At 38.1% G+C, this 15,398-nt stretch overlaps 1 protein-coding gene across 2 annotated transcripts; it reads left to right on the top strand.

The window, feature by feature from the left end:
- The first annotated feature begins 158 nt into the window (after positions 1–158).
- Positions 159–14,536, top strand: LOC131793808 (lysophospholipid acyltransferase 5). 2 transcript variants are annotated; one of them, XM_066171730.1, is made up of 18 exons: positions 159–263; positions 3,932–4,146; positions 4,589–4,647; positions 4,737–4,785; positions 5,922–6,028; positions 6,619–6,715; positions 6,936–6,973; positions 7,692–7,751; positions 8,248–8,295; positions 9,209–9,282; positions 9,758–9,866; positions 10,337–10,423; positions 10,799–10,918; positions 11,493–11,539; positions 11,920–12,067; positions 12,525–12,683; positions 13,051–13,175; positions 13,571–14,536. In XM_066171730.1, exons 4-18 carry the CDS (start codon positions 4,752–4,754, stop codon positions 13,596–13,598), a joined length of 1,281 nt encoding a protein of 426 aa, XP_066027827.1. In that variant the 5' UTR covers positions 159–263; positions 3,932–4,146; positions 4,589–4,647; positions 4,737–4,751; the 3' UTR covers positions 13,599–14,536. The 2 variants fall into 2 exon arrangements, with proteins under 2 accessions (XP_066027827.1, XP_066027826.1); XM_066171729.1 differs by lacking the exons at positions 159–263; positions 3,932–4,146 and adding an exon at positions 3,656–3,931.
- The last annotated feature ends 862 nt before the right edge of the window (positions 14,537–15,398 follow it).

Below are 15,398 nucleotides of genomic sequence, written 5' to 3'. Positions count from 1 at the left end.
TGGTCCTACACGTTCCTGCAAGTATCTGCTCTACCTCCCACATCACTTGCATCGCTCAGGTCATACTGGAAAGTATACTTTAAGCGCTGTTGTTGTTTACTTGCTTTTTTTAACACAAACTGTCAAATTGATTATCATATTTCTTAAATTATGTTATTCTTAAATTATCGTTCTGTATTGCTTTTGCTGTGTGCCTCAGAAAGATTTCAACCTCATTTTCAGGCTGCTCTACATTAGGCTCTCCTCTTCACAAGTAGAGAAAGGTAATGATGATTTCCCTTATATTGATGGTCTCAAAAGGGTTTTTATCGTAAACTGAGGTATACACACATTTTGATAGTTTCTAATTTATGATCTATTGAAGGAAAGACGCATAAATGATGCGACTATTGACAAAATTTTCTTAATTATAGTATAACACGAATAGATTCTATGTTGCCGTGTGTCTGTGTAATAATAGATAACAGAAAACGTCAAAATGTGGCAAAGACATCAGTGACACTGCTACTCAGTTGTTCTTACTTCATTTTGACGTCATCTGCGATCCAGTGCACCGCGACTTGGAGCCTAATCATTTGTTAACCTGAACTTGTTTCTGTGCTATTGGTTAGTAAAGAGACTCCTAATACAACTCATTTTCATCCCCTTTTGTGGGTTACAATTTTAAGCCACTTCGAAGCGGTCGATAATGAAGTGGAGGGCTGTTGAAGTCCTAAATGTAATAACTGTCCTAAATGTAATAAAGTCCTAAATGTAATAACATTTGGTCCTAAATGTAATAAAGCCCTAAATGTAATAACGTTAGGTCCTAAATGTAATAAGCCTCCAATGCAATCGTTTAACTGTGCTAACATTGAGATGTTAAAGTGACAGCTATTGCACCAAAGAATCCTCTGACCTGTATTCATGGCATATTGCGGGCTCGCTGATATTAATCAGGGTCTTTTTATTTGCTAAAGACGTAGGTTGAGAAGCATTGGCTACAAAACCTTATACTGATGTGCTTTTGGCATCAAATTGACGGACGTAAAAGCAATGACAACGCTGATCAATAGCTCTCTTTATATCATGGGCTCAGACTCTTAATTAAGTGTAACAGATTTTGACGATATACTTGTGTGATCAGTGCTGGAGTTAACACTTCATGAACCAAATTACAAGGAAAAGGAAGTCCACTGACCTATACGTTAGACAAATTCCGGGCTCGTAAGTGCATTTTTTGTACTGTCTTTCCTTACCAGATTTGTATGGGTCTGCATAAAACATATTCATAAGTGTTATTGACCAAGCGTGAGGTCAAAATGGCTGGATATTGGGCGAGTTCTTTTTTTTTTTTTTTTTTTTTTGCGTTTTTATGGACTGAGACGAAGTCTCGGTCCGTAAAAAAGGTAAAAAAAGAACGAGGCTAACATCCAGTCATCTTGACCGAACAAGCTTGGTCAAGAGAGTTTGTATTCTCTTGGCTTGATCATTAAAGGATTCATTGTATAGAAAAAGATCTCGCTTTGATAAGAATCAAGAATGGCTTGTTTATTTCGAGAACCGATAGTGAAAGCCAACTGTGTTTGCAACACAATAAACCCAAGAGGGTCGTTTATTTTTTTTCTATGTATATGCCGACATTGTCCAAAAGTTACGAACTTTGTAAGTTTTCTTGCGTGGGGTCAATACGGGGAATCCAAAGCGGGTGAGGGTAGGCCCATCATTCCCGCTCAGGTAGCCAGTCAGAACACAGGATTCACTTCATCTTGCCCGCGCGCGCTGCTAGCTATATGATAAAGTGACTTACAGAGCAAGATATCTACTGACCAATCATATATTATTCCATTTCACGATCACAGGTCTCGACATGTTGCCTTTTTTCCACGCAAGAGCATTGAGCTACAACATTCAACGCATGATGGTCAGTTGATGGTCTGATAAACCATTCATTTTTTTCCTTTATCCCCTTATGACAGGTTCATCAGTTCCCGAACCGAAATATTGGGAAAATATATATTTTACAGTTGATCTCAAGTCTACATTTCATTTTCTCTTCTCCCTGCCGTGAGGGGAGAAAATGAATAGATAAATAGATGAATGAAAAAGGAAAGCTCAACAGTTTCCATTTATAGTCATATGGTACATGAACTGATTACTGAGGTGGAGTAAAGCCATAGAGGGCTACAAATGCAATATCCCAGGTTCAAAATTGAATAAATCAAGGTAGTCATTCTTAAAAACGAACTCAAATGCTTCATTAAAATCAATTGACACTGAATAACATAGATGTGCAAAATTTCATTAACACTATTGATGATAACACTTTTCTTTTGGATTAACATGTGACAGCGAAATCATTCAGACTGCTCTAAAATGGTGCATCAGTACTTAGGACTTTCACACGAACGATAACATCAACAATAACATGCTAGTTCATCATCAATTGTAGTAAATTTCTTTTCCAAAAAGTCCTAATGATTACGTAGCAATCGATTCCATCCTATTGAGCTTCCAGCCAAGCACAAGCCTACTTTAGGCTGGAAATAATTTTTTCCAACTCGATCAATAAACCGCTCAAAGGACCATACTTCGACTGCTGATATTTCTTATGTCCAGCAAGTAAAAGGACGCCCATTGATATCAGCGAGCCCGTAGTGTGATATGTATACTGGTCAGCGGTTTTTTGGTGCAACAGCTGCCACTTTAACATCTCGAGGTGGATGTCCGCCATAACAATAATGCACTGAAGGAGTTAAACGATTGCATTAGAGGCTTATTACATTTAGGACTATATGTTATTACATTTAGGACTAAATGTTATTACATTTAGGACTTTATTACATTTAGGACCAAATGTTATTACATTTAGGACTTTATTACATTTAGGACAGTTATTACATTTAGGCCTTCAACAGAGGCTTCCTTTTCAAATGAATGAGAGTGTGAGTTTTTTATTTGTGTGCATGAAGATAATTTCTTGATTAAAACAGCGACCGATTTGTTGCGGGTTTTATTAGAAGCAACTTCATAATGAAGGTTTTCAACTGTGACATAAATGTCTCCCTTAGGTAAAACTCGCGATCCTTAAGTATTCATTAAACTTTGGATTCGTCTCTTGGTCTGCTGGTTGTAATAACTGCCGCACTCTATGCATCAGGCGTTTCGCAAAAAGACTCCGACCCCACCCAACTCCCCCCCCCCCCCTCCCCACCGTTATAAATAGTGACTGGACCGAAGTATGAACCACAATACTTCAATGCTTCATTTTAAGTCAACAATATCCATAAGTTCTTAAAATACTCTCAATCGGCTGCGAAAAGCTACTTTGGTTAAAATTAAATGCGGTGTATTGCGACATTTATCCAACAGTTGTTACTCGGTAAAGTCAAAAATTATCACTTCCGCATATCCATTAAGTGACACGTAAAGGAAAGGAAAGTACTCTAGGAATTTGGCAGCCCTCAGTCATATTGTGTTTCGTATGATTTCTATTTTGAACATTTTTTGGTAGCAAGAACGTGAAAGAACAATGTCTCTAAAAAAAAGCTTTCAAAAACAAAAATAAAGACAAGAAAAAGAAACAGAAAAAAAATCGATCCCTCGAAGAAGATTTTATCAATAATTCCACGCGATTGCGTGACAAAACAAGCCCGCTCGGAAAACCGTTTCGAAAGTATCACCATTGCGGTGAAATAATTTATGCGCATAGGCTTGTTGCTCGGATTTGTATCTACGATGAGCAACAATTCCTCTATCGCCCTACTCGATGCAAATTAAATTTCCTTGGGATTTGTCTCAACACTCTGGTTAATACTCTTATCTCAACAAAGCTGGTATTTACGGTTGGAAATGGAAACAGCCAGCAATACGGAGAGCTTGATAGCTTACGCAGCCAAGCGCGCTGGAGTGGCGGAATCTGTTCTTTGCCTAACGATCAGCTTGTTCGCAGGTATGTATTCAACGGTGACACTCTTGCTTCATGTCCGCAGTCAAACTGGTTCGATAATATAAGGCGGAAGCTTATAACCTCATCGCCAGTGAACCGTTACCTCTTGGTAGACTGTACGATTGAAATTACATGGCTGAATTGTCTTATAATTCTGTTCAGTCGCCTGTTTACTTGGCCTTGGTTAACCTAACACAAGCTTCACTAGTAGTCACGAGGTATGGTAGGTTTTCTTAGAGATTATGTAATACAAGGTATTTATAATAGTATGTTGTTGATGAGGCGACACACTTTACAAAATTCCGTATAAGACTCATCTCAGGTCAACGGTTGTTTGAAAAGCGATCAAACCTATTCGTTGAATTTAGGAGTGATGGTACATTGATTTCAGCAATTAAAAAAGTAACCTACATCGCCTACGCATAACGAAAATGGAAAATTAGAGTTGCTTGAAAATCACTTTATGAACACAAATGTCGGACCCAAAACACATAGGTGGCTGTAAACAAACAACTTAAACTTAGCTATATTACTTTGCCCATTTAGGGGCAAGTCGAGTCGAATATTTAAAAAAATTGACACTCATAATTTTCGTGTTTGAAATGAATATTCTCCACGGGTGCATTAAATTTGTCTTCCACTTCACACTCTTTCATTTAGGTTTGCCGCTAGCTTTTGTTTATAGAGCCTTTTGTTATCGGAAGAACCCAACCACTCAGGTGAGAGCCTCTATTGACCACTTGCAGTGAATACTTATGAGCTAATGAACTTTTTTTTTAATCATGATTATTCTTCTTTCGCCCCACAGCATTTCTTCATCACCATGTGTGGGCTTCTGCTAGCTTTCTTTTGTTTTGGTGAGTGAAACGAACATGAAATTCAAAACTTGTCACGCAAGCTCCTCGTGGGTACACGCCGACAAATTAACTGGTCACGCAGGATTTATTTATTTGTTCAACAAAATCGATTCTTAATTGATTGATTTTTTTTAACTTAAGGTATTTCACAAAACAAAACACAATCGGCAAAATCTGAGGATATCATTTCCTTGAGCAATTCAGTTTTTCATCAATCAACGGTTAATAGTGAGTTCATCATTTCACTGCAATCTCACGCGGATCCTTTGAATAAAGAAAGTACAAAAAGGCTTAAACTTGTCACGCAAACTGCGGTGAAAAATGTAACTAAAAATTGTCCAAAGTGGTATTTTGGATTTATTGAGTTGCAGGCTTTATCGGTTTAAGCCTGATTCGTGATTGTTTGTTTCCTGATTAAAAGAAAAAAGACCAGCGAACAAAGAAAAACAAAAAAAAATATCAACCGCAAACCTAGGGCTACGCAGGTTTACGGTCAAGTCGCCTGAAAGTCATCTGATCTTAAGGGGGAATGATGCTAACACGCTTTGTTCGCGTGGTTAACAATAAACAAAAAAACCGTTGTAAAAGTTTCAGGTTGTTTTTTATACGATAAATCAAACTAAGAGAACTTGATGTATTTTTCTGATATGTGAGAAAAATTCTGATAACTGAAAGTGTTCCGCTTATAATTTCTAGAATCTGTACTGTAGAGTGAGTAGTTTAGTTCATAGCAACGAACAACGCTGAAATGAACAGCGATATTTGAGTCTTCGTTGTACTTCATATTCGCATAGGTTAGCGGACGAAAACATTTTACGAGTTTATTCCTTGCGATTGTTACTTTTCGTCAAGATTTAACACTCAATAAAATTTCGGGCGACATGGCTATGAATTTCGGGCGGCATGACTCTGGTATCAGGCGACATGACTTCGGGTAAGTTGACTTTCGGGCGACTTGACCGGTTACCGGCTACGCAAATCCAGTATATTTACCTAATTAATATTTTTTTTGCACCCCATGTATGATCATTAGATTTCTGCCAAACTCCTGTCAACTAATTCAAGCATGTCACTCAGAAGAAATCAAACAACTAGTCACCAAAAACTATAAGTTTTTGCCTTTGTTCTCATTCTAGGTTGGTCTTGTTTTCACTCTGTTGTTAACATCCTTTTGGCCTACTTGTTACTACGTTTCGGCGGACCTAAAACCGTGACAGTTATCCTGATGTTTTTGCTAAATGTGGTAAGATTGTCTATGATCTCATATTCGAAACAGAATGTAAACATCCAAAAGTAGTAAAAAAACTGCTCACGTAAGTTAAATTTGAACTGCCGCTATCGTAAGTTTTTTTTGGCAGTTTTCAGAAAACAGAAGTAGCTGACGTAAATCCAATATTTAAAAAGAAAAAAAACAGCTCACCACAGGCAAACTGCGGCAAACAAAGGCCAAGAAACTGCGCAATTTATTCTGCGCTTTTCATCTGAGCAGACTTCCGCGCGAGTCGAGCTTGTCGGTCACGGGCGAAGGGAGCTCCTAACGTTCGTCACATACGTTTTGCGCTCGTCTCGAGCTTATCTCAGCGCATTTGGGAAAAAAAAAAACGACACCTGTTCTAAAGGCGATAAGGGCCACCGCAAGCGAACTGCAGCAAGTAAATGCTAACAACAAGCAAACTTTTGCTGTCATGTTTGATTTACATGCCGTAAAGTGATCTTAGAAATTACAACAAGCCTATTCCCAGAAGGGAGACACCAGCAATTACGTCTGAGATAATTATCTTAGTTTGCTTGTGTGTGTTTTTCCTTTTTTTATCCGTACTTTTTTTTTTTCAGGGTTATCTTATCACTGGATACGTTTTCAAGTCGTATTCTAACGATTATTCAGTATCATGGACGACAGCTCACTGTGTACTATGCCTTCGTCTTACTGGTAAGTAAAAAGAAAAAGCCGCATGGCGTTGAGATTACCATGACAACTACGATGAACCAGAAAAATAAGCTGAAATGTTCCATACTGAGGTTCGTCACGTTGTCGTAACAAATCCTTATGAGAGTTATCGTATACTCCACTATTTATTTAATTCTTGTTAGCTATCCTCATGTTTACAATTTTTCAATATTTACCCAACAAATCTTTCAATCCTCTTCAGGTTTGGCTTGGGATTATTACGACGGACATCAAGACCAGGTTAGTAAAACAAAATATGCACCGAAACTCATTTGGATAATCTTTTGATGAAATTAATAAAAAAATTATTGTATCTTATTCCATGAAGTTACTCAAGCAACTCTATCTGAAACCACAAGCTTCCAGCGAGCGAATACCACACGACAAGTTTGTCTCTGAGGGACGAGTCGTTCTTATCGCCTGGGAAGGGGGGCTTGGAAGATCTTCTGGGATCACGTGATTTTAAGGGGGGACGGAGGGGTGTCAGTCGTCGGGGGACAAAGAGGGACAATAAAAGATCAACTGTCCATGAGGGGGATTAGAATAATACTACAGAGCCTGAGGGGGGAGGGGGAGGGAGGAAATCAGGTAAATGTCATTGCGATAAATAATGACAGCTCAGATTAGTTGCTTGTGACTGAAAATTGGCGTTGTGTTCCCTTAGCGGTCAGCTCTCGTGCGGCTCATTTGCTGTTGTGTCTCTTTATCATGACCATTCGCGCCTTTGCACCGTTTCGTTTCTTCTTTCCATATTGATGTTATAGAATGCAGTCTGATGTAAATGTATTCTTGAACTTGTTTGTCTAACAAAAAATTACCTAGTGCGTCATTTACCCTCTGATGTAGCAAAACAATTTGTTAGGAAATACATGGATAAATAAACAAATAAGGATTGACACTCACTCAATAACATAGTTTTTCGCGAGGAAATTAACATTAGCAAACAATATTTTATCAGGAGAAGTTGTCTGAAGATTTCAAAAGTACTGCCATCTACAGCTGCCCATCGCTTTTGCAGGTATGGACATCTCGAAAATAATCGGCTCTTTTTGCTGCCTGAAACACTTTTTGTTACTCACTGTAAATGAACATGTGACCAATGTCATCCGGAAAGAGGTTTGGCGATAAAAAATGTCACCGCATGTCAAAGAGACTTTTCCCACGGGCCCTCAATTTTTTTATTTTCACAAAAAGTATTTGCGTTCATTTAAATCTACCCTGAAAAAAAATAATGAATTGGTTTGCAATTTCAAGGCTGATTGCTTTTCGTATTTTTAAATGTACTCATCCCATAAATTTGCTTTCATTGAGCTACGAGAAAGTAGCATGAACTAAACTACGAGTGGTTTTTAGTAAAAAATGATAAATAAGATTAGAAGAAATGGATTTCATTCATCTGACTCCGTTCAGACAATAGTTTCTCTACATAACTGCAAACTTTGAGAAAAACTTATAATGCCTTTGTTCAATCCTATCTCCCCACCTTCCTCAGCTTAACTCACTCTACGTTTTAGATAGCAAGCTATTGCTTCTTCTTTGGAGGGTTTCTCGTTGGACCTCAGGTAAAAGCAACCGTTTTTAAATAAAAAATTTTCTTTTTTTCGTAATCAGGTGATGTAGGTTCAGTTTCCCTATGTTTCCTTGCTACGTCTTAGATGCGTTCTTTATGTTTCCGTTCAAGTGTAGTTTTCGTGATGCTCGCGCTTACTTTGTTTAAGTTTGTGTGTTGTATTAGTAACGCCCATCCTCTTTCTTGCGTGTCGTTGTCACGATAGTAACGTGCCCGCCCTTGGCTAAATTTTGTCTCAAACGCTTGAGCTTGCGCACTCTTTGTTTAGGGTTTGATTGTTGATCGTGTGGGTGCTCGCTCTGTTTACTGTTTAATTGTCACGTTGGTGATACGCGCTCTCTCTGTTTCGTACTTGATTGTTCCCAAATTGTGCGCGCTCGTTTTGTTTAGTGTTCGATTTTAACGGTAGTGACGTGTGCTCACTTGGTTTAGTATCTGTTACGTAAGTGAAACGCGCGCGCTCTTTGTCTTAGTGTTGGATTGCTATTATTGTTGTGTTTTAATATCATTTTAGTTTTGCGCGCCCTTAAGTTGTTTTTTTGATAGTTACGCTATTTATGGGTACTCTCCTGATTGATTACCATTTGATGCGATGAGTTGTCTTGTCTAGTCGTTACTCAAATGATGTGCGCTCTTTTTGATTTGATCTTTAAATTAGTTTTGCGCGCTTTCTCGGTTTTTTGTTTGAGTGTTAAGGTGACCATGTTCCTCTTTATGTTTTGTTATGTTTGGTTTCCCTTTCTTCGCTTCTGGTTGATGCCTTTCATGTTTAGTTTTTACTACGGTAATGGCATTACTCTTTCGCGAGTGTTAATCATGTGGATTATCTTTGTCTTTTAATGTATTTTGACAAAATCTTACAATCGACCTCTCGAGCCCTAATTCATTGAGGAATTTTTTTCAAGTTTCCAATAAGGAAATACTTGGAACTAATTGAGGGACGTCTAATTGACAAGAAAGACGACATCTCAAATTCTCGGTGAGTGGAGTTCACTGTCGCAATTTTTTGTTCAGGATAGTTTCGCTTCAGCTGGCGAAAAGACAGAGCGCTTTTTCGATCGAGTGTCGTAGAGCAAAACCAAAGAAATCACCACAGCCAATCGTAAGAAAGAAAAATACTTTTAAGAGCCAATGAGAACTCAAAGTAAGAGTAACCAAACCGCCTAAAGCGCGGGAAAGCGCGGGTGACCAAGTCGCGGTTGGTTTTAGTTTTGCATTTTATTGGTTGAGAGGCTGATGCAATTTTTCTGGACTAATCACAAAGCGAAGTAAAGAAAAACCAATCCAATCTCGGATTACTTTTGACACTCGACTGAAAATTGTCCTCCTTTCTGAATGATGAAAAAAGGCAACACGTTCCTTGCTCTTTCTTTCTTGATGTATCCGGCAAAACATCAAATGCGTACTTTCTCTTTTTATCATGAGCGAGTAATCTTACCCTATTTCCTCTCTAGGAATTTAGCTGGCCTTAAGCGTTTCACCATTGGGATAATGTACCTAGTAACATTCACTTTGCTGCAGCCAAGAGTTAAAGGGAGCTTCCTAGCAACTGCTGAGTACGATGTGAGTAACTCTTGTCGGTGACCATTTGACGTAATTGCAGTGCCTGTTTGTTTGTTCAAGTTGCATTTTAACAACCATGCGTGGTAACTGAGCGAATATATAATTTATTTACGTCCAAGTTTGTGCGATACACCCAACCTCGTTCCCAGGGTCTCTCTTCTTCCCTTCCTTTGGAAAGAGAGGAAAAAAAAAGAAAAAAAATTGGAAGCGAGGAACCACCTTGGTTGAAAAGTTGCCTATACATACTGCATCACTGACCTTATGATAATTGCGTTCGACTTGGAATTAGTGGCCTCAGTGATGTGCTCATAACACGAGCGTAATAACACGGTACTATCCATGTTCAAAATTGTTCCCAGAAATTGCCTTGCCTATCAATGTTAACAAAAATTTAAAAATTAAACGCAACCCGGTGTTAGAATTACTGGATTAAATTAAGGAAGTTGATTCCATTTTTTCTTTTCATACAGAAAAAATCGTTCTTGTATAAGCTTTGTTATGCCATTGCAACTACAAAAGTCAGTGTCATGAAATACCAAGCAGTTTGGTTAATAGCGGTAAGTATTACGTTGTAATGATCGACATTTCAAAGAAGAGGCTCAGAGAGAACACAATTGGTTACCATAATCCAACTCATATATTATTTCAAGACTTATTGAAAGAAAATAGGAAAAAAAGAGGCATACCGTCAATTCACTTTTGTTTCTTTTTAAGTTTGTTGATATCTTCCAGTCTTTAGACTCAATGTGGAATTCTCTGTACAATTACTTGTCTACACGTATTTTGTAGCGTTGGATCGATGAACTTAAAAACAAGTTGTTATTTCTGATCGGCACAGAACATTACTGTATTTCAAGGCTGGATTATTTGTTCATGGTGTCATTCTTAGCAAGCATCAATATTGTGCCTTATTTTTAATCTTTTATCTTCAGGAAGGTTCTTGTATCATATCAGGTTTGGGTTACAATGGTCGGTCAGCGGATGGCCAAGTCAGATGGGATGGCTGTAGTAACGTCCATCTTCTTCTCTTTGAATGTGCCTACAGATTTCAGGTATAACTTAACCTTTGACACCCTCACATCACTATATATACTTTCAATACTGTTTTCTTTACATTTAATGTGGTAAGGTTTAACAATCAAGATATTCTCTGGTTGGCAATTATTTTCTCCTATTCCTCTATCATTGTTTGATTCACGATTAACACTGTAAGGAAGGTAGGTGCTGGAGTTAATGAGTCATGATAGGTTCTGAATCAGAGAACTACTTGCAGAGTTGCGGCAGTAAGAATGTAGAAAGAAGGCAGTAAGAATGCTGGTCCATGTTGCCACCTTTCCCCTCTAAGTATTTAGTCCGGTTTCTTTAACAAAAACAAAAAAATCTGCTAATTCATAGGAAGCCTTACCCCATTGTCACAATTTGTATAAACGTTGTTTATGTTACAGTTGTAGTGCTTGTGAAAATAGTTAATCAATGTCTTCACCAACTGATCACATTTAAAATGTTTCCAAAGTTTTACTTCGACGTTTTGTAACAGCAACATATATGGCTCCCTTTTCAACTAATAACTTTGCGATATATTATTACCTTAGTCAGAGCCTAATTTTCCCTTACCTTTCCCTACAGCATGTAATAGATGCATTTAATTTGAAAACGAACCAATGGATGTTTAGGTAAGTGGGATTTTGGTTCTTTAAAGGCACTAGTTTAAAAGGACAACATGCATATTTTCACAAAATATTCCAAAGAGGATTATCAGTGGGTAGCGATTATTTGCTCTCTATAAACATGGTATACTTAAGGTAAATATGGTTTCTTGGGTGCTTGCTCTCTAACTTTCCAGATAAATATATGGTTAATTTTGAGCTTGATCTTCGAATAAACAAAGATGTTATTCACACGGTCACGTGTAGACCAAACAGACGCCGTACAGGATGTCCACGTTAGCAAAATTCACGACCCAGGAGTGGTTATTTCTTGATACTTCTGGCCTTGGAATAACGCCATTCAGTCCCATTTGTTAATCTTCAAATTATTCCCTCTGATGTTCTAGGTATTTGTACAAAAGACTGCGTTTCTTGGGTAATAAACTTCTGTCGCACTTCTTAACGCTCGCATTCGTGGCTCTGTGGCATGGAATTGAACCTGGATTCTTCCTGTGCTTCATTGGAGAATTCGCCGTCATTGTGATGGAACAACAGGTAACACAATGCAACCAATCAAGAACAAATGAGCTTTTTCTAATTTCAAGGTGGAGAATTATTAGGATTGCATTGATTTTCCCTTACCACGCCCCTTAAAAGTGCGGTAAACTCATACCAACATGAGATTTCACAGGTTTTATTAGTTTAGCAGGTTTTGCGGATTATTCTCGATTCGCAAGAGGTAAGACCCCTATAAGAAATATCTCGCAAAATAAAATGGTCTATCGTCGGTCAAATGAAAAAAGTCCACGTGTGCATCAAAAGTCATTTCATGTTTCTTCGTATTCGAAATATCTAGCGACGAGTTAAGAGTTATCCACAGTGTAACTCGCCTTTGTGAACCTCAGCAATTTCGAAGACTTGAGAACGATGCACTTCTTGCCTTGTATATGGTTTTTTTCTTGAGTTGATCTTTAATCAGCTAACTTTGATACCTCTCTCCTATTTCATTCAGCTTTTAAGTTTTTGTCGTCGTGTAATCCAGACATCATTTGAAGATTTCCCGCTGTTATTCAAGATTTCCGTTATCCTCTTTGGTGTTTGCTTGCGTCTGTCAGGGGTCGCCTTTTTCTTGGTCCCGTTTTTACTGCGGAGACTAGACCTATCCCACAAGGTAAACTCCCGGATGAAACTGTTATCAAGTGGAGTTTTGCTGTTATGATATTGAAAAAATCCTGTAAAATTAAACTGAAGTGAAAATATTTAAAAAAACCGTCTGTATTTTAAGCAGTAACTTCTGTTTATGTCCCCGCCTCAGCTAAGGTGTAAAATTTCTCTATGCACCCGTCAGATCATGACAATGGTATCCACCGAAAAACAAATTAAAATGAAACGAAGGTTGCTTCCTTAAACAGATCATCTTTCTTAAATATTTGTTTCCGTATATCTGTTGTCTCCTGTCACTGGTGATGATATAGCTTTCGTTGACTTTTGGTTGGAAGTCCAATAATGCTAAATTGCTTTCTTGTTTCTTTATCAAGGCATGGCTGTCCCTATATTACATAGGCCCAGTTGTGTTAGGAATTTGGTTTGTTCTTTATCCACTGGTACTCAAGCCTTTGGCAAGAGTGCAAAAGATTGAAACCAAAGATCCTAATGAAAACAAGTAAGTCGATAATGCGGTATTCATTTGAGGATACCCAATTTTTTTCTTTCTTTCCTAAGTAAAGATAGTTTATAGGGCCAAAGCTTCGAAAGGTAAATTCGTTAGAAGAGTCTTGATCAAGTTGAAGCTGTTTCGGTTAAATTTATTTCGCTGATTCTTGAGCAAGATAGCACAGTATCAACCATGCATATTAATTATGGACTCTTCTTGCTGATGGAATTCTCAAGAATAGAAGAGCCATCACTCTTCCTGTCTTCACGCTACTCGGTACTGTAAACCCCCTACACGTTTTGCCCATTTTATTACGCCCACTTAACCAAAAAACATCCTAAGATTTACATCTGGTGGTTCTCATTAGAATGTAATAATAAAGGCAATTTAATTCTTTTCTTAAGGTTACGGCAATCAGCGAAAGAAGACTAAAGGATGGTTCGGCTGTGTTTCTTCATTCCTTTGCAAATATATTATGAAAATATTGTAACCAATCCAATAGCCATTATCATCAGTATGTTATTTCCAATGGCATTGCTTTTGGCTGTGATCACCAAAGCTGTAACTGAGCGATATTTTTTATGAATAGCTCTTCCTCTGTCTGAAAAGAGCTAATAATGCAGACAAATCGTATCTTTAAATATTTAATTATGAAATGTATACGTTGTAAACTGTTCAAGAATACAATTTTAAGTTGTCTAGTTTGCTACTCCTTCTCTCATGAATGGGGCATGGTTATGATGAGATTTCTGTTCTGTCTCGTACAGCATACAGAAAGCAGCTAGAACACGAAAGGATTGTGGGGGAAATACGAGACGTAGTGTATGGAATCAGGCAATGTACGATTATCTCGTTTGTTCATGTACTCTTTTATAGAAGATTTCATAAACCAAAACCAGACGGTAGCGTCCAAAAACAGACGCAAGCGTTCGAAATCGGTTGAAACTTTCCAGTAACGAACATGAGTGAGCGAAATAACTCATAAACTTGCTGCGTATGCCCTGTAACATTACAATAAAAATGTGTTAATAATTAAAGAATCAAAGGGTGCCTTTGGCCAACTTGTGGATAAAGTATTAGAGAGATATATACTTGTAAAGTTGCTATCAGTAAACTAAGGTGTTTAAAAAAAAGATAGAAACTAGTGCTATTGCAAATATAGAAATTATAGTCACTGAGTATGTGATGGAAACCCCTCGGGGGGTACATAAGTAATTTTTTCCTAGGTAAGTACAGCTGACTTCTCAGAACCTCTGCCGTATTTTAGCCTATGTTGTGGCCAATTAAAGACCCCATATTTGTCCTCTTTTGGACAAGACCGGAATGGAATGGGAGCCGTTTATTAATTCTAGTAACTCTACTGAAAATAGCTGAAAATGCAACGCCATAGAAGTCAATGCAGTCGTGAAAATGCGACTTTATCCAGCGGCACATTGTTAGCCTATCTCTTGGAATTTTAACCCTCACCCCTCACCCCTCACCCCCCACCCCCCACCCCTCACCCCTCACCCCTCACCCCTCACCCCTCGCCCCTCACCCCTTCTCTAAATTAAACCATTAAGTGGTAGAAATAATGGCAGAGAGAGATGAAGCAAAATATCACACATAATCACTCCAGGTTGACAATAACCATTCTACCTTGCATTGCTTATACCGTGATTGCAGTATTCCCACATGCGTAAAGTGCTTGTAACTTATGGGAAACATACGTATGTTACACCAAAAGACCCGCGTGTAGCAGAAGAGGCCGACTACTCGCAATTTCTCGTAGTTTTGAACTTTCCTTTTGTTTTTCAGTACAAGCATATGCTTATATTTTTTTTTAACACGGATGCGATAGAAATTAATCGGAAAGACATTGCTTAAAATAGGAAGTCGTCGTGTGTTTTGAGCGAAAAAGATCGTCAAGTGATCAAATAACACCGGCCAGATTATGGTTACGTGCTCGGCAACGACTTGTAGAAACCGATCATATTTCATTCTTTCCATCAAAACAGTCACCTTTGCATAGAAAATCAACAAAACGAAACGACAGGACCACAACGAAAACATCGAAATTGGCGTAGCTGCCGAAACGTCCGGAAAAAACCCTGAAACGAAAGAAACAATGCAGTAAGTTAACAATTTTCTTTTAAGTCATGGGTACATGTTTCCGTGGAAATTTCCATGTTAACAGCTTGCTCTGTCACTCAAACTCTTCGTGATTCTCGCTGCCTCTCGCTATGTTTGGTG

Source organism: Pocillopora verrucosa, chromosome 9, assembly GCF_036669915.1.
Source record: "Pocillopora verrucosa isolate sample1 chromosome 9, ASM3666991v2, whole genome shotgun sequence".
In the NCBI taxonomy this organism is placed as follows: domain Eukaryota; kingdom Metazoa; phylum Cnidaria; class Anthozoa; order Scleractinia; family Pocilloporidae; genus Pocillopora; species Pocillopora verrucosa.
Note: the sequence above shows the minus strand (reverse complement) of the source record. Positions and strands in the feature narration are given on the sequence as shown.

Bases quoted from the DNA above. Each gene is read 5' to 3' on its own strand.
- LOC131793808 (XM_066171729.1), top strand. From the start codon at position 3,832: ATGGAAACAGCCAGCAATACGGAGAGCTTGATAGCTTACGCAGCCAAG. The intron at 11,540-11,919 runs GTAAGTGGGATT...CTGATGTTCTAG, and splicing joins ACGAACCAATGGATGTTTAG to GTATTTGTACAAAAGACTGC. The intron at 12,684-13,050 runs GTAAACTCCCGG...TTCTTTATCAAG, and splicing joins GACTAGACCTATCCCACAAG to GCATGGCTGTCCCTATATTA.